This window comes from Sorex araneus, chromosome 5 (assembly GCF_027595985.1).
Source record: "Sorex araneus isolate mSorAra2 chromosome 5, mSorAra2.pri, whole genome shotgun sequence".
NCBI classification, from domain to species: domain Eukaryota; kingdom Metazoa; phylum Chordata; class Mammalia; order Eulipotyphla; family Soricidae; genus Sorex; species Sorex araneus.
The window spans coordinates 111,907,057-111,933,922 of NC_073306.1; the positions used below are offsets into that span (position 1 = coordinate 111,907,057).

General features: G+C 39.3%; 1 protein-coding gene across 1 annotated transcript in view; it reads right to left on the reverse strand.

The window, feature by feature from the left end:
- Positions 1 to 26,866, reverse strand: part of DNAH8 (dynein axonemal heavy chain 8) — a 414,847-nt gene that overhangs the window by 139,095 nt on the left and 248,886 nt on the right. The window contains exons 61-66 of the mRNA XM_004619333.1: positions 23,485 to 23,607; positions 21,263 to 21,393; positions 11,065 to 11,218; positions 9,500 to 9,664; positions 4,856 to 5,082; positions 1,134 to 1,252 (exon numbers count right to left, since the gene is read on the reverse strand). Coding sequence (XP_004619390.1) covers positions 1,134 to 1,252; positions 4,856 to 5,082; positions 9,500 to 9,664; positions 11,065 to 11,218; positions 21,263 to 21,393; positions 23,485 to 23,607 — 919 coding nt within the window. The remainder of the gene's footprint in view (positions 1 to 1,133; positions 1,253 to 4,855; positions 5,083 to 9,499; positions 9,665 to 11,064; positions 11,219 to 21,262; positions 21,394 to 23,484; positions 23,608 to 26,866) is intronic.

Genomic DNA, 26,866 nt, shown 5'->3' on the forward strand with positions numbered 1-26,866 from the left:
TCCCACATAGTTCTTCAAGCTTGTTAGGAATAATTCCTGAGCACAGAGCTAGTAAAAAACCCTGAGCACAGCCAGGTGTGGATCCCACAAAGAAAAAAGAAAGAAATAAAATGAAAGTTAACAAGTATTAACATAGAAAAGTTTATGGAAATGGAAGCAAATTATAAGGGAACCAAAAATTGAAACTGGTTATTTCCCAAGATGTTTTTTCCCTATGTGTAAGCAGCATTTGGGGACCATGAAAACTCACAGCCTCATAGAGTGTACCTTGAGTTGAAAGAGCTCAGGAAAAAGATTCTTTTTTTCTTAATTTTATTGAATTACCGTGAGATAGTTACAAGCTTTTATGTTTGGGTTACAATCTCACAATGATCAAACACCCATCCCTCCATCAGTGCACATTCCCCACTACCAATATCCCTGGTATACCCCCCATTTCCCACCTTCCCCCTGCCTCCACGGCAGACAGTATTCCCCATACTCTCTCTACTTTTGGGCATTATGGCTTGGAAACGACCCGAGTGCCCTAAAACAGATGACAGGTTAAAGAAATTTTGGTACATCTACACAATGGAATACTATGCAGCTATTAGGAGAGATAAAGTCACGAAATTTGCTTATAAAAGGAAAAAGTTTCTTGAGAGAAACAGGTTACTATTTTTAAAAATCTCTCCTCCCCCCCATACCTCCCACCCCCTGCCAAAAAATGTTTCTTCTCCCAGGAGCTTCTTTTTCTTCTTCTTTTTTTAATTGGACTTTAAAAAATTGAGTCACAGTGAGGTACAGTTTAAAAGTTAACTTATTCATGATTGGGTTTCATCCATACAATGTTCCAACACCTGTCCCTTTACCAGTGTACATTTCCCACCACCAATGTCTCCAGATTCCCTTCCGCCACCCCCACCCCTACATGCCTCTGTGGTAGGCACCTCTCTCTCTCTCTCTCTTCTCTCTCTTTTATCTCTCTCACCCCACAGATTCTTAACAGAGCAAAAGACATTTCAGAATGTCCTTAAAATAATCTACTATTACCAACAATAAAGTTGTTCTTTCATTGAAATATAATATCCATTAACCAAAATATTGATATGGCTATCAAACAAGCCTCCCCAGTAAGATTTTATGATGCTTACCAATATTCATCCGTTCAGCTTGTCCATTAATAAACCCCAACTTTTCAGTATATATGCTTTTATAGCCATTTATAAATGAGAGGTAAGATTTGGGAGTCACATGGGCTCTTCGGCGGTATCTGAAAGAAGGATGAAAGAAAGAACTTCATCTCCTTCCTCTCAGGGCATACTTGTGAGGGAGCCAGCACAGACGACACCTCACTGTGGAGTCAGGAGAACTATGAAAGATGGTGGGAACTGTGAGGGATGTTCCTCGAGGGGAAGGTTGGAGAACACTAAAGATCTGAGGTGTGACTGTTTAGAGACCTTTTATGGGACTTGTCTGAACTCTAGGCATTGGTTTTCTCATCTGGAAGCCCGAGAAGGAACCCTCCCCATCCATATCTCCTGAAATTTGTTATTACTGAAAAATAATGATATTTGCAAACATATGGATAAGAAATGAATATACTGCAATCTACCCTAATTCCATGGATTTTTGTTACCCTTCTCTACATGTGGAAGCTATTCAGGTGCATTTGCAAATCACTGAAGTCAAGGCAGCAACACAATTCAAACACAAAAACACCATCACTTTGTTATCATAATTTTAATCTTGCCAGTTGTCACTTGTCATCCCATCGATTGGCTCGAGTGAGCACCTGTAACATCTCCATTGTGAGACTTGTTACTGTTTTGGGCATATTCAATATGCCATGGGTAGCTTGCCAGGCTCTGCTGTGCAGGCGGAATACTCTTGATAGCTTGGCGGGCTCTCCGAGAGGGGCAGAGGAATGATAGAAATAAATCAAAGAGGAGTTTTTCTCATACTATGAAGTCATTTCACCTATAATATTAAGTTTTCACCTTAGACAAGCTGAAGTTTTAACATTAAGACGTTTTAAGAACCTGAACATATGTATATATGTGCATATGTATAGATATTGTTTAAATGCTATATTTAGAATGAACTATAATCTAAGATGAATATAGATCATCTGGGGAAAAGAGACAAATTAAGTTGAAAAATAAAAGACATAGGTTTTTATACTCACATAAAGATAAAATTTTCACCATAAATGACAGCAGTAGGAGTAGTTTGATTTAGTAGGAAAATAAATTGCATGATTTTTTCTTTCTTAGAGCTGCATAGTATTCCACTGTGTGTATATATATATATATACATATATATGTGTGTATATATATACATATATGTATGTATATCTCACAACTTCTTGATCCATTGAGTGAAATCAGTCATAATAATAAGGGAACAGAATGATCTCTCTTATATGTGCAATTTAAAGACACATAGTGAGGTACCAACAAAGATCCAAAGGCAACATAATGGGAAAACTGACACACGATTGAGTGAGGGAGGGGGGTAAGGGAGAGAGGGTGGGGCTAGGGGAGAAAGGTGGGTATACTGATGATGGGTGTGGTGCTACAGTTATGCCCATGAGGAACCATTATTAATAGTACTGTATTAGTAATACCAAACCAGAGTGCTGGTAGAGTGTCTAGGGCACTTACACAAATTTGGGTTGACCATGTGTAGACCTTACACATGGTTGACCCAAATTTGATCCCCAGTACCTGTGTGGTCCTCTGCTCCCCGCCAGAAATCATCCTTGAACACAGAACCAGGAATAAGCTCTTAGTACTGCCTGGTGTTGCCCCAAAACAACAAAAAGTCGTGTAAGTCAAAAAGTAAAAAAAAAAATTAATTACAATAAAATTTACTAACAATAAGAAGCAACGCACTTAGGTGTACTAAAACAAAATGTAAAAACCTAAAGCACGCCGACGGGCATGTGCACTCATGGGCTCTATGAGTGGCTCTGTCTCACCGCCCATGTGGCTGTTGGTCAAGGGCTGGCGATGGAAGGAAGAAGGCCAAACTGTTGCTCGATCAGTTTATTTCATTCTCTCTCTCTGTTTCTCTCCTGGCTCTGGATCTCTCTCTGATCTAGCCCCCTAACCCACTCTTACAGCCTAGTTAAATGCCCCCAGCATGAGGGGGTTGGGGCTTACACATAGGTGTGATCACAATCACTAGGGGTGAAGTTCTTTTCCCTCAGGGGATGCTTCTCCTTAGACTGATTCTCTTTCAGCAGGAGGATCCACCCAAGGGCAGAGTCCCATGAGTGTGTTTCTCCTCTCCTCGTCCAGCAAACATATAAGCATTCATAATATTAATCATTTTGTATGGACACAATAAGAAATTCATTAAGCTTATAGAATTGCTCTCCTGGAGCCATTTTGATCTCAGACTACAGTGCTCAGGCCAGATTAGTCTTTCCTATCCCTAGCAGGGTCCTAGTCTTATAGTTATTTTTGGATCATGACAGCATTTGTCCATGATCAAGCTCTTAACTTATAGTTAAGAATTAGGAACTTTGGCCAGGCCCATCTCGATGCCAGGGTAGCACATAACTCACCGCTTGCCCTGGGTCCGTCCCGTCCCTCGTGGGGACCCTGCTTTTGGGTGCTAGGAACTGAGGGCAACTGAGGCTTAAGTGGAGAAAGCAGATGCCCAGGAATGAATAATATTCGAAGCCAATTACATCCCAAGTTACAAAAGCATAATATTGTCTTCTTGTGTCTATACAAAAAGGACATTGCTTTAAAGTAAACTAATCAAAAGACATAAGGAGAGGAGAAAGGCAATATTAACTTATAATATAAGTTCAGTGTCCGAGGAAGGTCTGACCTTACAAATTAGCAGAGTCAGATTAGGGGGGAAAGCTGATTAACTGTTTTGGGGAAGAGAGCATAGAGAAGTGATTACAGCTAAACAAACGGATGTGAGTAACTCGGGAACACCTTGATGGGTGTGACTGGGGTAAGCCTAAACTCCGGGATAAACTGGAATAAGCTCCTTGTGACAAGGGGGGAAAGGACAAAGTAATGTCATCCTACACAAAAATCCAGAAAATTATCTTGGACTATTTATGAGGTATGACTGGATATGATTTCAGTAAAAGAAAAATCCTGAAATGCACACATTTCTGTGAAAAAAATATCCGCAAAACTATCTATGCAGAGAGACTAGCATAGTCCTTCTACAGGTTCTACAACTTCTAAGGTCCATCTATTCACTCTAAGAAACACAATCTGTTTTCAGAGATGCAGCTTCCTCCTTTACTTGCAGCCATTTACTCAGCAACTATGATGTTTTGGAGAGAAAATGCTTTATTTTTGAACTGTCTGGGCCAATTTTCACATAATGAACACTACTGCCACTTTTAGAAGCGGACTTTTCTCCAGTCAATTAAAATTCTGCTTCCTAATTATTTGGCATGAAAACATTGATAAGACTAAGTGATGCAAATTCAAAACCAAAATGTTCTCAGTATAAGGCAATAATGAAACTTTAAAAATGTGCTACTTTAATCAAAATAAATAATTCATTTAAATAAGAAACTAATTTTAAACAGTTTATAGTCAATTCACTAAGTCATTTTCAAAAGAAAAATTAAGCAAATGAAATAAAATGATTCATTAAGCATCTGTTACTTGGAAGCCAGGAGTAAAGAGGTACTTAAGTATGGACACTGGTTAATTTTGAAACCTCATTTATTTATCATCTATTCAATACATTACCACTTGCAAATCAAAACAAGAAAAAAGCTAAGTACATTTGGGATTTTGAGTGGTAGGAAGCCTTTTACTAGATGTGACATTTCATTTCTCTTTGGTGTGAGGTTTGTGGCTCTGTAACTGTCATGCTTATTACTTACCTTTGGAAATAACTTTCACAGCTCTCTGAAACCATGTCATGGAAGAGGCCCATTGTTTCTACAACGTGTCTCTTGGTGTCCATAGAGCAAACAATGCTGTAGTCTGATAGGATATAGGAGGCCACAGCAACCAGAGCCTCCCTCGGCCAGCGACTGAACCAGTCCATTGTACAACCGGAGATCAAGCCAGGAAATTTCAAAGAACGGGCACGGAACTTTTCACCAACCTATTGACAGCCAAGATGAAAGGTATTAGAGACAGGAAAGTGATGATCCGGCAGGAGAGAATTTATGCGATTCTTAGCCAACTGAATGGCACCATAAAATAAAATGTTAAAATAATTTAGCTTCATTCATATGTAAATTAAGTTTCCAAGTGATGGGAACTTGCAGTGCTCTGCTGTGTCCTCAGACTGCATCTGCTAAGTGTTGATCTTTAGAAGTGGAGACGACAATCTGGCACTCTCCTATGAGATGGCCAGGCCAGTGAAAGTCATGGAACAAGGGAGAAGAGCAGAAAATAGGGAAGTGCTGGGTCTAAGCTGGAACTTCCCAAGATAGTCCACAGTTCTTTCTCCTAAAATATGAAGAGTTGTGTATGAGAGAGACGTCAGGTTGTTTTGCAGGTCCAACAGAACCACAGGGGATAAAGCAGTGAGATAAAATTTAATTTATAGAAAGACATGCAAGATGATACAAGGGACCAGGCACTTGCCTTGCAAGAAGTATACCCTCCTTTATCCTTAACACCGGATAAGTTTCCCTGAGCACCACCAAGAGTGATCCCTGAGCACAGAGTCAGGAATTCCTGTGAACTCCCTCTACGTATGCAGTGCTAGAGTCAGTCACAAGCAAGGCAAGTTATTTGATCCTTGTATTATCTCTCTTGCCCAATTTTTGTTTGTTTCTGTTTTAGGGTTATCTCCTGTAGCTCACAGGGCATATTCCCAGCTCTGTGCTCAGGAGTTACTTCTGGCAGTGCTTATAAGACCTTGCAGTGCTTGGGATTTAACCTGGGTATCATGTATACAAAACTCAAAAACAGTGCTTGAGCCCTGTTCATTGTTCATTTACTTCTTCATCCCAGTCTTGTAACCCTAGCTCTCGGCTTCCCAATAGAACTTTCTGTGATGATGAAACATTCTGTTTAGGTGCTTTCTAGAATGGTACCCCATAGCACAATTTTGAAATGGAGCAAGTGGGACTGAAGGACTGAATTTTAATTTTTGTTCTTTATAATTAATCACAATTTCAGTGCCATACATGGCTGAAAACTACTACATGTGGTAGCACAGTAAGCTAAAAATATTCAAGTCTACATCAGGGACATTGCTGATAGTATGTCTATTTTGGAGGTAAGATGGACAAGATTATTTCACCAAGTGTTTATAATTCAAATGGCCCATGTCTCTATGTTTGTAGGCCATGTAATAATTCTAGTAACATGAATATTTTGAATAATTGTACACCATATAAGATTTCAAAAGCCAGTGGAGATGGGTAGTAGTAAATTATTAACTTAAGTGTAACAAATGTTAATTTCTGAGCAAATCTTTTGTTTTGTTTGTATTATACAGCATACTTTATTTTACAACTTTTCTTTAGTGGATAGAAACTTTTGCAGCATGCAGACTGTTGTCTGTAGCACTGTAGCACTGTCATCTTGTTGTTCATCGAGTTGCTCAAGTGGGCACCAGTAACGTCTCCATTGTGAGACTTGTTACGTTTTTGGCATATAGAATATGCCATGGGTAGCTTGCCAGGCTCTGCTGTGCGGGTGGGATACACTCGGTAGCTTGCTGGGCTATTGTCTGAACCAATTATTATTTTCATTTGAAAATTATCTTGGTATTAATACTCTCATCAACTTTACTGTTTTTAATCTATGCTCTCATATTACAACAAACATGTCCTATTAAACAAAACTGACTTCAACAACTTATGACAATAATTGAGACTCTGACATTTAAAAGGTGGATCAAATGTTAAGATACAGAAGATATATAGTGAGTTTGGGACAAATACTTTAAGAATAACCAACAACATAGAACACTTTGGGGAATTTGGCAAAGAATTCTACTTTAAGAATAACCAACAACATAGAACACTTGGGAATTCGGCAAAGGTGCACAGGGAATCAAAGTTGAAACTATTCTTTATTTTGTTTTGCCTGTAAATTAGTTATTTATGTATACAAAGTTGTTTATGATGATTTATTTAGACATTCAATATCCCAACACCAATTTCACCACTGTTACCCAGAAATGAATCTGTTGTAAAACTCGGGTACGAGGGTTTTGTGACTGAAATCTCCAGGCTTTCATGGAGTCTAGGACCTCGCCCCATCTCCCTGCACTTCCTGAAGCTGCAGTAGTCATGCCCCAAAACTGCCTCAGGCACCAAGTAAGCTCATTTACTGGCCATGATCCAGACACTCATAAATAAATCTTGAAAGAAATCAACAAGTTGCAGAGATACTTGTGGATCCCTGCCAGGCTGAGTCTTCCAGGGCACCCACCAAACAGAACACCTCCACAGTCCACGATCACCACCATGCTCATGGTAAGACTCCACTGCTAGGAACAAGCCTCATTCAGAAATGAACCTGTTAGAAACTCAAGTATGTGGGTTTTGTGACTTAACTCTCCAGAATCTCATGGAATTGGGAATAGGCTACCTCCCCTAGCTCTTTGTACTTCCAGAAGCTTCAGCTCTCACACTAATGCCCCAAACTAACCACCTAGTTAAAAAATTAACTCCAGCTGTACCACCCCATTCAAAATTTTGGAATTCCTGGATGGGATGTAGGATAACATTGGTTTGCCCTTTCTGCCATGCCACAGGGAGCTTAGATTTATTGGGTTGCTTCCATCACAGTGCTCCTGAGGCACTCCCGTTCATCTGTGTTTATCTGTAACCTCTTTCTTTGTGCTCTGCTTCCCAACCAGTCAATCACTTTTATCTCCTAATCAGACTCTATTATCTTGTGAATATTGCTTTTCTTTTATCCTTATGTCCTTTGCATAGTTACTTCAGAGCAATGTCCTTTTTGTATGGACTCAGGAAGACAGTTAATGCTATGCTTTTGTATCTTGGGGAATTAATTAACCTTGAATAATATTCACTCTGGGGCATCTGTTTTCTTGACTTAAGCCTCAGTTACCCTTAGTTCCTAGCATCCCCAAAGCAGGGTCTCAACGAAGGACTGGGTGGACTGAGGGCAAGCTGTGAGCTACCCTAGCATCAAAATGGGCCAGGCCAAAGCACCATAATACTTAACTATAAGATAAGAGCATGGTCATGGACAAATTCTGTCATGATCCAAAAAGTAACAACTAGATTGGGATCCTGCTAGGGTTAGAAAAGATTACTCTGGCCTGAGCACTGTAGTCTGGAATCTATAGTAAGATGTCCCAGGAGAGTCACCCTACAGGCTTAATGTATCTCTTACTGTGTCCATACAAAATGACTAATATTATTAAGGAGTAGAAATAAGATGAATGTTTAAATGGCTAAATGTTTAGATGCACCCTAGGTGGTATTTCCACTTTTGAGTGGATTTCCTGGCTGTAGGAGATCAGGAAGGGCTTTCATATGTTGATTGTGCTACTGGACCTGGGTGTGATTGCTACCAAGGTTTGGAGGGTGTGAGAGTCCAGAGAGACCAGGATGGTGAGTTAGGCGCAGAGAGTATGCAAGGGAGAGAGGAGAAGAATATAGAGGAGGAGAATGTAGGAGTAGGCTCAGGGCGGGGCGCGGGGGGGGGGAGGAGATTCAAGAAAAATCAGGGGATCAGGGAGGATCAAGGGGAATCCAGGAGAAGGAAAAGACATTCGGGGAAGGAGAGTCAAAGGAGAATGGAGATGAGACTAGAATAAACTGCAGTTGATGCCAGCCAGCCTGGCTCTCATTTCTTCCTTCGTCCACCCCTGGCATCAGCCGTCCAGGTGGGGAAACAACCTGAGACCACTGAATGCAGGCGGTGAGAGAAAGCCATTGGCTCCATATTCATTTTATGAATACACATCTGGAGTCGATGAGTTTGGAGACATAAGGACTGAAAAGTGCCTCATCCCAGATGGCTAGAGTCACATACATCCCGAGTTGAACTGTAAGCCTCTGGACAAACAGCAGGCACTCTCCTTCTGAGAGCCTCCAAGCTGTACCCCCAGTCCCTGCTCCTTACCCCAGCACTCCACCACTCCATCCTACCCTCCACAATAAATCCTGTTTCTTAACAACAACAACAACAACAAATAAACAAAAAACTCTACATCATCTCAAACTCTACATCATTGATATATCAGGAATAGCACACCACATTGGATGGGATGTAAGGTAGAAGGCAACCAATCTCAATTAACAAAAAATAACCACACAAGGCTTAGCCTATAACAACATGTTAGTAATCTCTTATACAATGACTTAATGACTCCATGGTAAGATAGAGCAATCTTCAGTAATTTTCTTCTATGGAAAAATTTTTATTTTTAGCAAATTACTTATAACAAACAATATAAAATTGGAAATGATGGTGGTGAGATGGTGCAAATCTTATCAGATGAGGCAAATTAAGTACATTTGAATAAGCAACTTCTCTTACATATATGGATCTATATGTATATAAACATAGTAAAATCTCACTGGAGAAAAGCAGAGAACAACGTGTAAGTTCTTCTTGGACCTTGAGATGAAGTACTCATACAGATTATCAAAGGTGGGAGGATGGCGAGGGAGCTCCCGCTTCATCACTGATATCAGACCTTGGGTGATTTCATCTATCTCATCTCTTGCAAACAAACTGGAGATCTGTGAGGAAAAGACAAGAAAAGTCTTTATTTTAAGAGTTCGTCACAGCCAAATCACTACTAATATTTGGTCCTTCTCTCAACAACTTGTCAACATTTTTATATGTCCTTTCTGCAGCTCCACATTCAAATCCCTGGCTTGCCAGAGATTGTCAATATGCACCTTTTTTTTGTACTGAGAAGCTTAACCATAAAGAAAATACATTTCCCTTTGCTTAGAAAGCTATCGCCCAAAGGTGATCTCTATACCATTCCAATCATCTCTTTAGAGGGTCTAATGATGTCCTCTGCTCTTACAGTCTCAGTGTGGCTCCAAGGATCAACTAACTTGGACATCTTTTTTTTTTTAATTCTTTTATTAATTCACCATATGGAAAGTTACAAAGCGTTCAGGTTAAAGTCTCAGGGACATCTTTTTTTTTTTTTTAACTTGGGCATCTTTAAGCACCAATAAACAAAACTGTGAAGGTAGAGTACATCCATCTAGCCTGATCGTCAGGTGGTTAAGTTTGCAGGAATGGCCATGTATGGCACCTGGGAACATGACTTTTGGAATGCCTGTTGTTCCTTGGTGCTTAGTCTCTTTAGGCAACACCGTGATATCTGGTGATCATCTTCTTTCCTTTTTGATAATATGAATTATGACCGAATGCTGAGATAGGGAGTGATGGGCTAAACAACCTCTAGTAAAACCCTTGCTCTCTGAGTCTCAAACAGACATCCCTGAACAGAAATAAGGTATGCCAACTACCTGCACTTCTCTCCACACATTCTCTATGGCCTCTGTAGTGAAAACAGAGGAAGCCCGAATAGGGATTCCTCCAGACTCCAATTGATGCCTTTTACTGATTCAGCTGTGAATCTATACTGTATTACTATAATCAATCTTAGCCAGGAGGCAACTATAATGCTGAGTCTCACAGGACATTTTAATGAAGTTCCAAGCAATTACGTGGTGTTGGAAGAGCTGATAGTGTTGATACAATTGATGTAGAAATAGTGATATAAATATCTACTACCGTCTACTGGAATTCTTTCAACCATTCATTCTATGGTTTCTGGCTCATAGATTCTGACTCTGTGTATGTGTGTGTGTGTGTGTGTGAGAGAGAGAGAGAGACAAAGACAGAGACAGAGACAGAGAGAGGCTTATCATAAAATGAATTAGAGAACCTAATTGAATATGGGAGACACATAGGAGCCATGTTTAAAATGGTGAAAAACTAGAAAACTAATCCAGAGATAGGCATGTTATTTTCAGAGGAATTTAAAAATATCCACCAAATTACTTACATCAATAATTTTGAAATTGAAAAAGTATATTAAATGTTATGACTTGAGAAGTGCCTTTCTTTCCTATAACTTCAAATTATAAGCTTTTTCTCTGCTTTTGAGACTTACCTCCCCTGAAGATAGCAAGTTGTTAAGATATTCTAAAAAGGCTTCATCTTTTATTTCATTGTCAGTAAAGATGAAGGTTATGCCTTTCCCCTCAGCACCAGCAACTTTGTATAAAAATTTTAAATCATCTGTTAGATTACTCACATTATAAGACCTAAAAAAGAACAAGTAGGAAGAACTTGAAAATATGTATATATAGTCATAATTTCTCTAAAAGCACAAAATGGCCCATGGTAAGTAAAGTCTAATCTGCACCTGCTGCAAAAGATAGTGAGTAACAGTCCCTGCTGGAAAACAGATTGAATGTGATTCAGAACAAACTTATACCATTTAACCTGAAAAGCAAGAAATGGAGAATTTACCAGAAGTGATTCATGAAGAGTATCTGTGAATAAACTTTAATTTCCTGCAATCTGACAGTTTTCAGTAGCAGCTTTTATCCTAGTGAACATATGTAAAATATCTAAAACTCATCTGAAATTTAGATGAATTTGAATCACAAAGAAAGAAATTAAATTTGTGATAAATTATATATACTGGTAATTTTCACATTGGGACATTCAGAGGAAGCCTATGGAGGTGGGAGTAAAAGATGCATTCAACAATATGAAATAAATAACAGAAATCTTACAATTATGTAATAACAGATTATGAAAAATGAAGATTTTTTTCTGCTTCCTTTGGTTTCTAATAAATGTCTAAGCCACCAGAGGTGATGCAGTAGGTAAAAATAAAGGGAAGAAATTTAAAGTACACACAAATTCTGATGAGTAAATTGGTAACAAGAACTATTAAAGACACCTACTTAAAAGTTTTTGCAGTCAAATAATAAAGAGTGTAGTGTAATGCCATACAGTTTCATGGAAAGACTGTGAGCACAGGAATAAGAAAGACCAGGGATCAAATTCCCACTGTGCACTTTTAGAAAAGTTCCTTCATGCTTCTCAACCTGTTTCTTCATCTATGAACTGAAGTTAATCTTTAGTTGCACAAGTTTTTCTGGTCATTAGAGTAACTTAGTGTGTAACTTAAACACACTTATGTAAACAAATGACAATATAAGCAAATCTATTGGCTAAACATTCAGCACATCCATTCGTGCTATTTTCCAAAGTTTGTACCTGTTGTTTCTTTGCTTTGTCACACTTTGGTTCATGCTCACCATATTTAAAACTTTTTCATTACTATTCTTTTATGGAAATGCATGACCAGTGATCTTTGATATTTCCATTGTAATTGTTTTTGCAGGCACTTAGAATCACACCCACATAAAGTGGTGAGCTTTATCAATAAATGTATATATTCCTGTTTCTCCACTTGAGTGAACCATCTCTCTTGCTTCCCTCTAGCCTTCCTAGTCAATGAAACACAAGTTGCAAGTCGACCAATTAATAACCATACAATGACCACTAATTGTTCCAGTGAAGGGTTGATTTTCTCTTATGAAAGACTCCAAGTGATTAAATTAAGAGAGGAAGACACATCAAAGTATAGCTAGGTCAAAAACCAACCCACTTGTACCAAAAGGTAGTCACATTATGAATGTGAAGATATATTAACAAAAGTAATTAAGCATGCTACTTCTGTGAATAGGCAAACAAGTGTCAAGAAGTAAGTGCTGATAGAGATGTAATCTGGAGTGTTTGCTTACACCAAACACTGGGTTTATTGGATGTTTCAAGCCTATTGTTAAGATCTATTGTTCAGAAAAACAATTGCTTTAGAATTTTACTGTGCATGAAGTCAAAGAAACAGCTCAATGGACTTATGATGGCGTCACACATGGGAGACTCCGGTTTGATTCCTTAGTCACCCAGCACCAGCACCAGTCACCCAGCTATCCCCAAAACAGCTTCAGGAAGAGTTCCCAAATACTGTGGGATGTAGTCTCCAAATACCAAATACTAAAGACCCCCAAATCCCCAAAATGTTATAGTTCTCTGAGGGTGTACCAGGTCACAAAAGCACTTTGATGGAAGTGTACAGGCAGAAAATATTGTTTTGATATTGCTAACATAGTATCTGTTCTGGTTGTTTGGGAACCAGAACCCAACCACCGTCACCCTCCAGGTTGCTCTCCGGACACTTGGGCTGAACCTCATGCACGAGTGAAGCCCCACAAAGCCAGGTAAGCAGAACTTTGCAACCTTAGCTCTAGGTTCAACGAGACCTGGAAACAAGATCTTCTGTCTGCCTCCTCCAATCTCCAGCATCTGAGGGAGGGGTCCAACCCAGACACCCCACCCTACCCAAGATAAATACCTCACTGGCCGACCCCCACTACATCCACTACCCAGCCACCGCCACCCTCCAGGTTGCTCTCTGGACCGCAAAGCGGCCACGCGACACACCAGAAAACAATACCTATTATTTCCACACCATATTTGATAGGGTTCAAATTTGGTGTGAACTATGGTAACACCTGTAAGGGCGATTGGAGGCCACCCTAAAAGCCTCCGTCCCTCTCAGAGAGCCCGGCAAGCTACCGAGAGTATCTCACCCACACGGCAGAGCCTAGCATGCTTGCTACCCGTTGCATATTTGATATGCCAACAACAGTAACAACAATTGGCCTCATTTACCTGTCACTGAAAGAGCCCCCAATATGGCAGTGTTAAGAAAGATGAGAAAAGAGAGGCTGAAAAAATCTTGGGGATGAACTAGACTGCCAAAACGAAGAAAGACTAAAATGATTGTCTGTACTTTCAATGCACAGACACTGGCATCAGAAGCAGAAGATCAAGTATGACATCATTGGTCTGACCAAAATGAGGAGACATCAATCACATCACGCCATTTTCGACACTGGAGAAGAATTGTTCCTCGGAATATCGACAACAGAGGCGTTGGTGGCGTTGGTGTCCTTGTCAACATGAACTTGGCCATGAGCATCCATTCATTCAAATGCCTAACAACCCGAATTGGATGATTACGCTTGAATAGATGTGGCTCACTGCTTGCAGTTTCTATCTTCATCGTCTACGCACCAACTTCCAACTACAATGAAGAAGAAATTGAGAGGTTCTACATGGAACTGGAGAAGTTCTATAAAGAAGACCACACCTTCTACAAGATTGATCATTGTTGGTGATTTTAATGCCAAGATAGGTCCCAGAAGGTCGCCCAAAGAACTCCACATTGGGACACATGGCCTAGAATGGAACAAACAGGGTGAGAGACTGTCTGAATTCATCATGTCGACCAAGACCATCCATGGTAACTCACAGTTCCAGAAGGCCAAATCTAAACACTGGATATGGGAGTCTCCCGGTGGACTGTTCCACAATGAAATTGACCACATCATATTCAATCGAAGGTTTTGCCTGACTGGTGTTGCTGTTGTCCCAAAATTCCATATGGGATCAGACCACTGTCTCCTTTGTGCGAAATTCTACTTCACAGAGTGGGGAGAAAGGTCTGCAAAATTTAAGTCTAAGAAGACAACTCCCAGAAAGACCACCAACTGGGAGCTCTTTGGCACTATTGCAGCAACGTGGGAAGATGCCGTCCTTGACAACATTGACGAGGAATACAATCGACTGGTTCAGAACCTCCATGTCTGTGCGAAGAATGCCAAGAGTGAGAAAGCCACAAACAGATGCCTGTCTTCGGAAACTCTCGAGCTCATTCGTCAACGTGGGCCTCGGGCAACCACAAGCTAACATCCAAGCTCACAAAGCTGTGCAGAGATGCGATAAAGGAAGAACTCAAAGAGAGAAGAGCAGCAGTGTTGGCCAGTGCAGCATTTGCACTGGGAGTGCAAATGCTGGGAAAAGCATTTGCAATGCTTGGTCTTGTAGTTGTCCTTTGCCAACTACAAGACCAAGATGACTGCCCTCCGATGTCCCGATGGATCTATCACATTCTCCAGAAAGGCAATGGAGAAAATTATTCACTACTTCTAATCGGATCTCTTTGAAAGCCATGTCCACCTTCCCACATACCAAATTCCGCAGGATGGATATGTCGTTCCCAATGTTCTCCCTTCTGAAATCCTACACGCCATTTCGCTGGTAAAGACGTAAACAGCACCTGGTCTGGACAAGGTCAGACTCGAACACCTGAAGAATCTCCCACCAGTACTCATCAATACACTGGCTCACTCTTCACATGCTACCTGTCTAAATGCAAGGTTCCGTTGCAGTGGAAAACCAGTAGGACCGTTCTGTTGTACAAGAAGGGAGACATCCACGACATCAGCGACTATCGCCCAATCTGCCTGCTGTCTGTCGTCTACAAGTTGTTCACTCGTGTCATCCTGAATAGAATAGGCAGAACACTAGAGGAAGGACAACCATGTGAGCAAGCTGGGTTCTGAAGGGGATTCAGCACAATAGGCCATATCCACACAGTGACCTTACTCATTGAGGTTTCTCGAGAGTTCAAGATGCCTCTCTGTCTAACGTTCATCGACTTAAAGAAGGCCTTCGATTCTGTTGAGACTGAGGCGGTCATTGAAGCCCTGGCCAAATAGGGCGTTCAAACTCAGTATATCAAAATCCTCCTCAAGCTGTATTGTGGATTCACCACCAGGATCTCACCATTCTACAAGGAAGTGATCATTGATGTAAAGAGAGGGGTGTGACAAGGTGATACCATTTCTTCAGTGCTGCCCTTGAGAACATCATGCGACAACTGGAATGGGAAGGAATGGGAGTGAAGATAGATGGTCGGCAATTACACCACCTCCACTTTGATGATGACATCGTTCTTATAAGACCAAACATTAGAGCAGAAATCAATGATTTGGAATCCCCCCCAAAAAAAAAAAAACAATCCAAAGGATCAATGAAACCAAGAGCTGGTTCTTTGAGAAAATAGACTAGATTGATAAGCCAGTAGCAAGACCCACAAATAAACAGAGAGAACCCTAATAAGCTGAATCAGAAATGAAAACAGGAGCATCACAAAGAAAACTACAGAAACTCATAAACTCAGAGATTACTTTGAGAATCTTTACTTCACAAAACAAGATAAACTTGGAAATGGATAAATTCTTGGATTCTTTTGACTTTCCAAAATTGAACCAAGATTTGGAATACCTGAACAGACCTATCATCATTGAGGAAATTGAAATGGTAATCAAAAGTTTTCCCCCAAACAAAAGCCTAGGGCCAAATGTATTAACTAGTGAATTCTTTCAATATTTTTTTTTCTTTTTGGGTCACATCTGGCGATGCTCAGGGGTTGCTCATGGCTTTGTACTCAGGAATTACTCCTGGCAGTGCTTGGAGGACTATATGGGTTGCCAGGAATTGAATCCAAGTAGGACACGTGCAAGGCAAATGCCCTACCTGTGGTACTATCACTCCAGCCCCTTTCAAACCTTCAAAGAGGACCTACTTCCAATTGTTTTCAAGATTTTCAAAGAAATTGAAGAAACAGCAACACTACCTAAGAATTTCTATAAGGCAAATCTCACCCTGATACCCAAGGCAGACAGACACAACACACACACACACACACACACACACACACAATTACAGACCGATGTCCCTGATGAACAAAGATGCAAAGACCCTTAACAGAATACCAGCATATATAAGCCAGTGACTCATCAACAAGGTCAAACACCATGACCAAGTAGGTTCATCCAGGGGATGCAAGGATGCTTTAACATTTGTAAGTCAATCAACATAATACATCATGTCAATAAAAGAAAATAAAACCCTATGATTATATCAATAGATATAGAAAAAACATCTGACAAGATCTACCACCCAGCCATCACAAAACTCTCAACTAAATGGGAGTTGAAGGAGCCTTCTTCAAGGTAGTAGGAATCATCTACCACAAGCCCATAGCAAGCATTATTCTCAATGAGAAAAACTAAAGGTTTTCCTCCTAAGATCAGGCACAAGACCAGGTTGCCCACTTTCACCATTTCTATTCCACATAGTACTAGAAGTATTTGCCACAACAGTTAGGCAAGGAAGAGATATCAGGGACATGCAGATAGGAAAGAAGAATTCAAGCTTTCACTACTGCAGATGATGTGATATTTAGAAAATTCCAAAGAATCAACCAAAAAGCTTTAGAAACAATAGTTTTATATAGAAAAGTGACAGGTTACAAAATCAATACCCAAAAGTCCTTGGCTTTCCTATTTACAGGTAATGAAAGAGAAGACAGAGATATCAGAAAAACAATCTTGTTCACAATCATGCCTCAGAAAATTAGATATATTGAAATCAGTTTAATTAAAGAGGTAAAGAACATATACAAAGATGATCACTTAATCTCTCATAAAGGAGCAAGAAATGTGAAGTGGAACCAGGAAAGCCTCTTCAACAAGTGGTGCTGGGAAAACTAGACAGTTACCTGCCCAAAAAAAAGAAAAAGAACTCTGACCTCTGACTAAGGCCAGGCACAAAAGTCAGATCAAAGTGGATTAAATTCAGATCTGAATCCATAAGGTACATGGAGGAAAATGTAGGCAGAACCTTCCATGACATTGAGGCTAAAAGAATCTTTAAGGATGAAATACCACTGACCAAGAAAGTGGAAACAAACATAAACAAGTAGCACTACATTAAACGAAGAAGCTTCTGCACCAAAAGAAATGGTGACCAAAAATACAAAGAGAGTCCACAAAATGGGAAAGAATATTTACCCAATACCCATCTGATAAGGGGTTAATATCCAGGATATACAAGACACTAGTAGAATTGTACAAGAAAAAAACTTCCAACCCCATCAAAAAATGGGGAGAGGAAATGAACAGAAGCTTCCTCAAAAAAGAAATACAAATGGCCAAGACACATGAAAAAATGTTCTACTGGGTGTTTGAGCATTGTATGACTGAAACTCAAACATGAAAGCTTTGTGACTGTTTATCATGGTGATTCTATTAAAAAAATGTATAAAAGAACCTATACAGAGAAACCCTATCCTTCTGGCTCATTTCATACTCTGACATAGAATAACAGCACTCATTTGTGAGATATAAAAAACATATTATGAGACTAATACCCAATACAGTAGAAACAAGGGCAGGAGGATTGGTCTGTGGACAGAAGCCTGCTTCACATGCAGGAGGAGAAGGTAGTTGGGATAGAGAAGGGATCACCATGACAAAGATAGTTTGAAATGATCACCCTGGATGAGAACTGCATTCTGTATGTAGGTAAAGGAATAAACAGGATTACCTCTCAGTATCAGTATTGCAAACTGTAATGTGAATAGGAGAGAGAGAGAGAAAAGGAAAGTGCCTGTGAGAGAGGCAGGCTTGGGTGGTGGGGTGGAAACATTGGTGGTGGAAAATATACACTGGGTGAGGAATGGGTGTAGGAACATTGCATGACTGAAACCTGATGATGTACAGCTTTGTAACTGTGTTCTCATGGTGATTCAAATTTTAAAAAATTAACAAAAAAATTTACCAAGGATATGTTGAGTTGAATGTAATAAGAAATCCAGACACAGAAAGAAAACCTCATCAGGAAAGAAGCTTCAACTCACAGATCTCTAGGAACAAGAAGGGCTTGCCATATGCCATAGGGAGAGGCTGGGAGGCAGAAACAATAGGAAAATATAAGCAATAACTTTTTATTGTAGATTTCATGAGAAAATTAAGCATAGTCAGGCCAACCAGATTCCTTAGTCTTAATTATTTCATCAGGCTCTGAATCACAAACATTGTTCCTAGTTGACTGGTAGTCGGCTCTGGAGTAAGGAAGGCAGAGGAACATTGCTTCATGCCGCATAAAGCTGTAAAGCATCAGTGAACAGTTTGGAATAGGAGCTTTATATTTTTTATATTAAAAGGTGTTTGGGGCTAGTCCTAGACTATCTCAAAGAATTGCCGAGCTCCAGATGTGCTGATATCCTTGGTCATCCAATCCTAGATGCAGAGCATCAAAAATACAGAAATAATAATATAGGAACTAAGAATACCTGCCTTATTTTAAGGCTCTTTATTTCTGACTATAATTACTGTAACACTCCTTACCCCAGACCACAAACTCAGATTCCTGTAGGAATCAGGCAGGTGATGCCAAGGAATAAAGCAGAATGGTGAGATCCCTGGCAAATTGCAGGATTGCTATGCTGCATCTGTTTATTTTTGCTATTGCTATGCTACAGCTGTTTGGCTCTAGCTACCCCAAAATGTAAATCCAATGCATTTGGATTTTCTCAGTTATATAAAAAGCAGTAAGAAACATGTTTGTTTTTCGTACATAATTTCATGATCTTTAAATGGGGACAACTGATTAAATTGAACAGAATGAATCAATTTGTTTGATTTTCTTATAAATTGTATCTTATTAATTTTCTATTTGGCATCAGTGTGTTGTTTGCTGGGGGGATCAATTAAAAAGTGATCTGAAACATATATATATATGGTATTTAAATAACTGGATGAGGGAATGCAATAATTTTAAGGAGAGATAGAGGGGGGGAGGAGGGGAGGAGAAAAGACAGATGAGAAGCAATGCAGACAAGGGTGAAGAGAATTCAGGTACATTGGTGGTGTTTAGAAATGGTAGAACTAAGTATCCAAAACAAAAAAAAAACCCAACAACAATGAAATCGTAAGACCCAAACTTTAATAACCTAGTTTTAAAGGGTGCTGTCCTGGCACCGATGCCCACCTCCCATGGCTCATCCTCGTTGACTCGTACACGAATTGAATTCCAACTGAATTGAATCCCAACTGAATCTCCCAGGAGATGGACTCCCAGCAGCTAAATCTTATGCAATCGCCGGGCCCTGCAACTGAAAACTCCAGAACGTCCGTGAGAGGCAGGCGGGCCGAATACCTGCCAGCCGAAGCTCTGGCAGCAGCACCCTCGCCAGGCCGATGCAGCCACACCAAGGGCTCAACACCACTTCATCAATACTCACTGCAGAGACGCCAGTCTGCGAATAATTTCAGGTTCCTAGTGCCCAGCACGAGAAGTCTAGGGTCTTTATTTGGAGTCGGGGAGGGCAGCCTCTTCCCAACCTCCAATACTTACAAAAGTCCCAGCAACAACGCCCACCCCCCACAGCTGCACCACGTCAACTCTGCCCCAGACCACATGGCCGCATATGCAACCATGCAACACCTCCTGAAGCAGCAAACAGCTTGATAAATTCTCAAACAACTACCAACAATCCTGCCACCAGATATAAGAGCACTGTGGACTGTTGTTCATCTGTTTGCTCTAGTGGGCACCAGTAAGGTCTTCATTGTGAGACTTCTTGTTACTGTTTTTTGGCATATCGAATACGCCATGGGTAGCTTGCCAGGCTCTGTCGAGCGGGCGGGATACTCTCGGTAGCTTGCCGGGCTCTCCAAGAGGAACGGAGGAATCAAACCCAGGTCGGCTGCGTGCAAGGCAAATGCCCTACCCTCTCTGCTATTGCTCCAGCCCATCAGATATATTGATTTTCTCTATCTATTGATTTAAATATTGCATCTTTGTTATCTCATCAATTTTAATTCTAGAATTGTATCAACAGTGGTGATTTCTTCCTACATTAAAATTTTAAAAAGAAAGGCACAATTAAAATAGAAAAATAAATAGCAATGAATTTTTCTTTAAAAAATAAAAATAAAATAAAAGGTGCTGTCAGACTGAGGGAGGGAACCTGGGCACATAGGCAGAGGGAAGTTATCACACTGGCAGTGGGATCAGTGCTGGAACATTGTATGTCTAAAACCCAACTATGAATAACTTTGTAGATTATGTCATTGTAACAAAAATTTAAAAAGTCATCTAAAACATGTATAGAGTGGCTGGCCAGAGAGCTAGTACAGGGGTTAAGGACTTGACTGTAGCTGACTATGATTTAGTTCCCAGCTCCACACGATCCCCTTAGTACTGCTGGGTGTGGCCCTGGAAGCCCAGGAGCAATGCGGGCACAACATTTAGAGTTGCCCAGGAAATCCCAGGTACTGCAAGGCCTGAGGAACACTGCATTTTCAGGCCCCGAACTTGAATTGTTGGTCTGTTTGGTTGAGATTGGTTGGGAGGGAACCCTAGGTATCCTGAGCACCACTCAGAAGGCTCCCTTATCCCTTCCCCCAATATAAAGAACGTATAAACAGGCATAAGAACACATACTCCTAAAATAAATACATTATAAGCCAAAGTGACCTCAAAATACGAAAAATAAAAACAAACTACTTCAGATAAAAAGTTTTTCAGTACCACTTATAAGTTATAAGTAACTTACAGAGAAGCATATTATTCTGCTTTGTTTGTCATACCTGGTCAAAGTTATCTGGAATATTTGATATCCAGCTATAAAAGATGCCAATCTTGACAGACTCTGTTTTCCGGACCCGCCAACACCCACCAGCAATGCATTTCCACAGGAAGTTCGAATGATTCGAGAAATCTGTTTGAAATAAAATTCTTTCTATTTGAAAATAATATTAAACTGCTTACATTTTTTGGGCTAAAAGAGCCCAAGTTATAATAATCTTCCAACTACACTAGAGCACTTCTGTTAATCATATTATCTCAAAATTCTAAAAATTAGTTTCATGTTGACTGATTTAAGTTATCTCCTTTCCTACCTATATTTATATCATGAAAAACAATTAGCTTTCCAAGACTCTTGTTCAAAGCAATTCAATATATCTGTGTGTATAAGAGAGAGAGAGAAAGAGAGAGAAAGAGAGTAAGAGTATTATTTTAAAATTTAATGTATGGGAAGTTCCTCTTCCCAATCTGCAGAAAGAATTATTTGCTTGGGGTCTGGGAGATAACCCAAAGGAGTGGAACACATAATTTGTAAACTCAAGGCCAAGAATTCAATCTCCAGCACTGCTTGCCTTCTCTCTCCAACCCCCCAAACCATCAACACAGAACTATCAGGTTTATCTCCAGAAGCGAGCATGCCCTTGCAGTACTGGGAAGGGCCCCTTCCCAAATAACTGTTTGCTTAGTTTCTGTTAGTCTGACATACCAAACTATATAGATACCTTGTTCTATAACAAATGCTACTCTATCATATCCTTGGCCATAAAAAGAATTTTAAGAACCAAAATTCTATCTACAGTGGGGAGTCGGATGGCATTATAGAAAAAGATTTAATGAGACAGCTCTTTAACTTAAGCTGCTTCTTAATAATTAGTTTCCTTCATGAGGCTAGGGCTTCAATAGTGATCCAAATCATTTTTTCTGGGATTGGGGCTACTCCCAGGACTGCTATGGTGGTGGTGCTTGACCACCAGAGCCAGTCAGTGGTGTTGGGCTGTGTTCCAGGGCTAATCCCAGGATTTTTCATATGTAAAGCAAGTGCTGTACCACTAGAGCCATATGCATGTCCTCTGTGATTAAAATGTTATGCAGTTATATTGAAAATAAGGCTAAAAACCCGTTTTTTACATCAATGTCTAGATATGTCACTAAATTCACTATAACCACAGAAAAAGGAATTTTAAAGCAAATTTTGTAGATGACAGATTAGTAATGACACCTTGAAGTGCGCTAATTCTATCACTACATTTCTTGCAGGAGTAGGGAAGGATTGGGGGTATACCTGATGGCTCTCAGGGCTTACTCTTGGCTCTGTTCTCAGGGGTCACTCCTGACCATGCTCAGAGGCTACTAACAGTGTCAGAAATTGAATCAGGCTGACTGCATGCAAGAGCAAGCATCTGTAATATCTCTCTGGCCCATTTCTTTTAAAACTTGTTTTTAACTTTTAAATTGACATTCTATGGTTTACAATACTATCAATAATGAGTTCTTAATATAATAGTCACATGTTTGGCTTTGCACCTATAGCAGAGTGCCAGGTCATAAGAATTTCACCACAGTGCTTGCTCAATAATCACTTTTTAAATGGATGAATGTGAAGCAGCTCTAGAACATCTGGAAATTAATCACTTTGCAGAAAACATGCAGCAAGCACAGAACTAACCCTTCTCTATCAACCTCCCTACTCTATATTCTGTCTTTTGATAAAATTCCATCATAAATTATGTGATAAACTTTTCTGTGCATCTTTTGAGAGCTAGGTTTAACCATATTCTTTACACCTTACTACTGTACAATCCACATGTTTGTCCATTATCTATTAGCCAATCATGAAACAGATATTTTTCAAAGCATAAACTTTTCTTTCAGGTAGAATAGAATTACTGTTATAGTCCCCAAAGGAGAAGTAGGACCGAATTCCCCCCTCAACTTCCCCGAAGAGTTCACCAGCTTACTTTCTAGAAAGCCATTTCACCAATTTAATTTCTTTCAAAGGGTCATAAGCTCTGAATGCAAAAACCCTTAACTTGTCCTTGAAAACTATTTGCTGACAGGTAGGCCAATTTACACAAGGGATTTCTGTTTTTGTTTTCTGAAAGAGTAAATAGATCCAACATATTCTCTGAAACTATATATTCTCTCAAAAATTTTTTCTTTGAAATTTACTAAGCTTTTTTTCAATATGAAACATTTATATCAGCAAATATACAATAGCTAAAACCTTAATAAGATGAGTCATTGCATCTTTAAAAAACACCAAATCAAGAAATGTTCCTCTAATGATTTCATTAAACTGCTTCTGGTAATACAGGAGTTTTTCAGCCAAAAAATCAAAGGATGGTACCTATGGGTGGGGAAAAGAGATAAAAAGAATAGTTATTTTTCAAACACGTATAAACACCTACAAATAATTTATAACCAAAGATTAAAAACCTATTAGTTTACTTTCAATTATATCAGTTTTCAGAGATTTGAAATTTTTGTATGTGTTGCCTATAATAAGATTAGGATTAGCCTGTAGGATTCCAATATGAGGTCCTTTCTAACCCTTCTTTTTAAGACCCCAGCTCTAACTCCTAATACACATGGAGATAAATATTAGAATACAACATTTTTTTCTGTTTTTCTTATTTTTCAATAGTATTTATGGTTGCCTCTTTAAATATATAAATACTTCACAGTATTATATAGCTAAAATGTCCTGAGGGGAAAAATCATGTTTGTTCTTCCCCATTTATTCTTTGATCAAGATGCACTTCCAAATTAACTGTGACCATATATATTCAGATCTGAATCAATAAGTTATTTTGAGGAAAATATAGGCAGATATTTTCTGCCTATATTTTCATAACACTGAAGCTGGAAACATCTTTAAGGAGTCAATGACATAGGTTAAAGACACAAAAATAAAGATAAACAAATAGGACTACATTAAATTTAAAGCTTCTGCACCTCAAAGTAGTGGTGACAAAATGCAAAAATACCAAAGAGACTGGGAGAAAAGATTTTCCCATCACTCATTAGATAAAGGGTTAATATCAAGACATAGAAAGCACTAACAGAACTCTACAAAAGATCAAACCCCATCAAAAATGGGGAAAAGATAGCAATTTCACTTTTGATCATCTACCTCCAGGACAAAAATAAACCCATCTCTATTCAAGAGGACATATTCACACCATTGCCACACTTAGTACAGTAGCAAGGATATGGAATTCAACCTAGGTGTCCAATGACAGATGAACGGATTATGAAGATATGGTATATACACACAATGAAACTATGCAGAGTGCAAGAAATGTGAAATAATGCAACTTGCTGCAACCTGGTTGGAACTGGAAGGTGCCATGTTGAGTGAAGTAAGCCAGAGGAGGATAGTCAGACATGGGTTGATCTCACTTATCTGTGGTTTACAGAATAACTAGATGAGGAAATATAATGTAGTAAAGCCTATTTCACCCTTAACCTTAAGGTTTATGCAGGAGGACAGAAAAAGAAAATAAACCAACCATGGTGTGTGTGTGTGTGTGTGTGTGTGTGTGTGTTTGTGTGTGTGCATGCATGCATGCCCATGTACGCATGTGTGTGTTTGGGGATGGGAGAATGGGAAGTAGCAGAGGTTGGGGCTTTGGTGATATTGGTGAAGTGGGAGCGTGGTATAGCTATATACCTAAAGCACAGACTTAACAGTGGAAACATGAGATGAAACCAGCAATCACATTACAAAGTCCTGTCAAGGTGGCAGGTAGGGAATGGGGGGAGGTGTAGGGGCATAAAGTATGGGAACACTGGTGGAGAGAAGTTGACACTAATGGTAGGGTTGGTATCAATACTTAAAACTCAACTATCAGTCAGGAATGGAGATGTGTGCTGAAAGTAGATAAAGGACCAAACATGATAACCTCTCAGTATCTGTATTGCAAACCATAATGCCCCAAAGTAGAGAGGGTATGGGGAATATTGTCTGCCATGGAGGCAGTGGGAGAGTGGGAAAAAGGGTAGATATACTGGGAATATTGGTGGTGGGGAATGTGCACTGGTGGTGGGATGGGTGTTTGATCATTGTGATTGTAACTCAAATATGAAAGTTTCTAACTATATCGTACACATATTCAATAAAATAAAATAACTCAACTATCAATAACTTTGTAAGTCAAAGTTCTCTAATTAAACATTTTTAATGGGGAGAGTAGAGGAATAGAAACTTCCTCAAAGATAACAAGAAAAACCATTGTGGGTACGGATGCAAGGAAAAGGGGACACTCATTCACTGCTAATGGGAATGTCAACTGGTTCAACCTTTCTGGAAAACATTATGAACTTTCCAAAAAAAAAAGATAGAAATTGAGCTTCCATTTGACCCAACAATTCCACTTCTTGGGATATATCACATGTCCTAACTCCCAGTGAAGGCAAATTTATTCTGAAGGGAGAAATATAGTAAATATTGTGGACTTTGAGGCACCTCTGGTCTTTAGTACAGCTACTCAGCTGGGTCATTGATGCAAAAGCAGTAAAAATATGTAGACAGATGGGAGTAGCTGAATACAATTTTACTCATGATCCCTAAATATCAATTTAATATAATTTTCATACCTTATACAATATGAAAAAATTTTATTTAAAATGTGAAAAATTCTTTTTTATCAACTTATAAATCTAGAAAAAATGTAGGCAGTTGGATGGCCTTGCTTATGGACCAATTTTCCAAACTTTAAATTAGATTACAATTAGTGAGTTTTTTTGTTAATATCATGCTTGCTCCTCTTACTGAACTCTTTGCAATTGAAACAGATTTTTAAAAATTCTCTTCAGTTTTATAAATGGATAATCATATCCTGATAAATAATGATCCTTTCTTATTTTCCTATGTGATAATGTTGTTTTTCTTTTGCCATTGCCTAGAACTTTTAAAAATTAAATCGCTGTTGTGTTAAGGGGAAAATTTATAGCCCTGCAAGCATTCATCAGGAAGGAAGAAAGGGCCTACTTAGATAGCTTGACTTCACAGCTCAAGATCTTAGAAAAGGACCAGCAAAAGGAACCTAAACCAGATCGAAGGAAAAAAATAATAAAACTTAGAGCAGAAATTAATGACACGAAAACCCAGAAACCAATCCAACAGATCAATGAAACAAAGAGCTGGTTCTTTGAGAAAATAAATAAGATTGATAAACCACTAGCAAGACTCACAAAGAAAGAAAGAGAGAGAACCCTAGCAAACCGAATCAGAAATGAAAAGGGGGACATCACAACAGAAACCAATGACATTCAAAACATCATCAGAGACTACTTTGAAAGTCTGTATACCACGAAACAAGAGAACCTAAGAGAAATGGATTAATTCCTGGATTCCTACAATCTCCTAAGACTGAACCAAGAATATTTGGAATACCTGAACAGACCCATAAATATCAGGGAAATTGAAACTGTAATCAAAAGTCTTCCCAAAAACAAAAGCCCAGGCCCAGATGGTTTCACTAGCAAATTCTTCCAAACATTTAAAGAGTACCTGTTGCCAGTTCTCCTCAAGCTTTTCCAGGAAATTGGGAAAACAGGGACTCTCCCAAACGGTTTCTATGAAGCACATATCTCCCTAATAC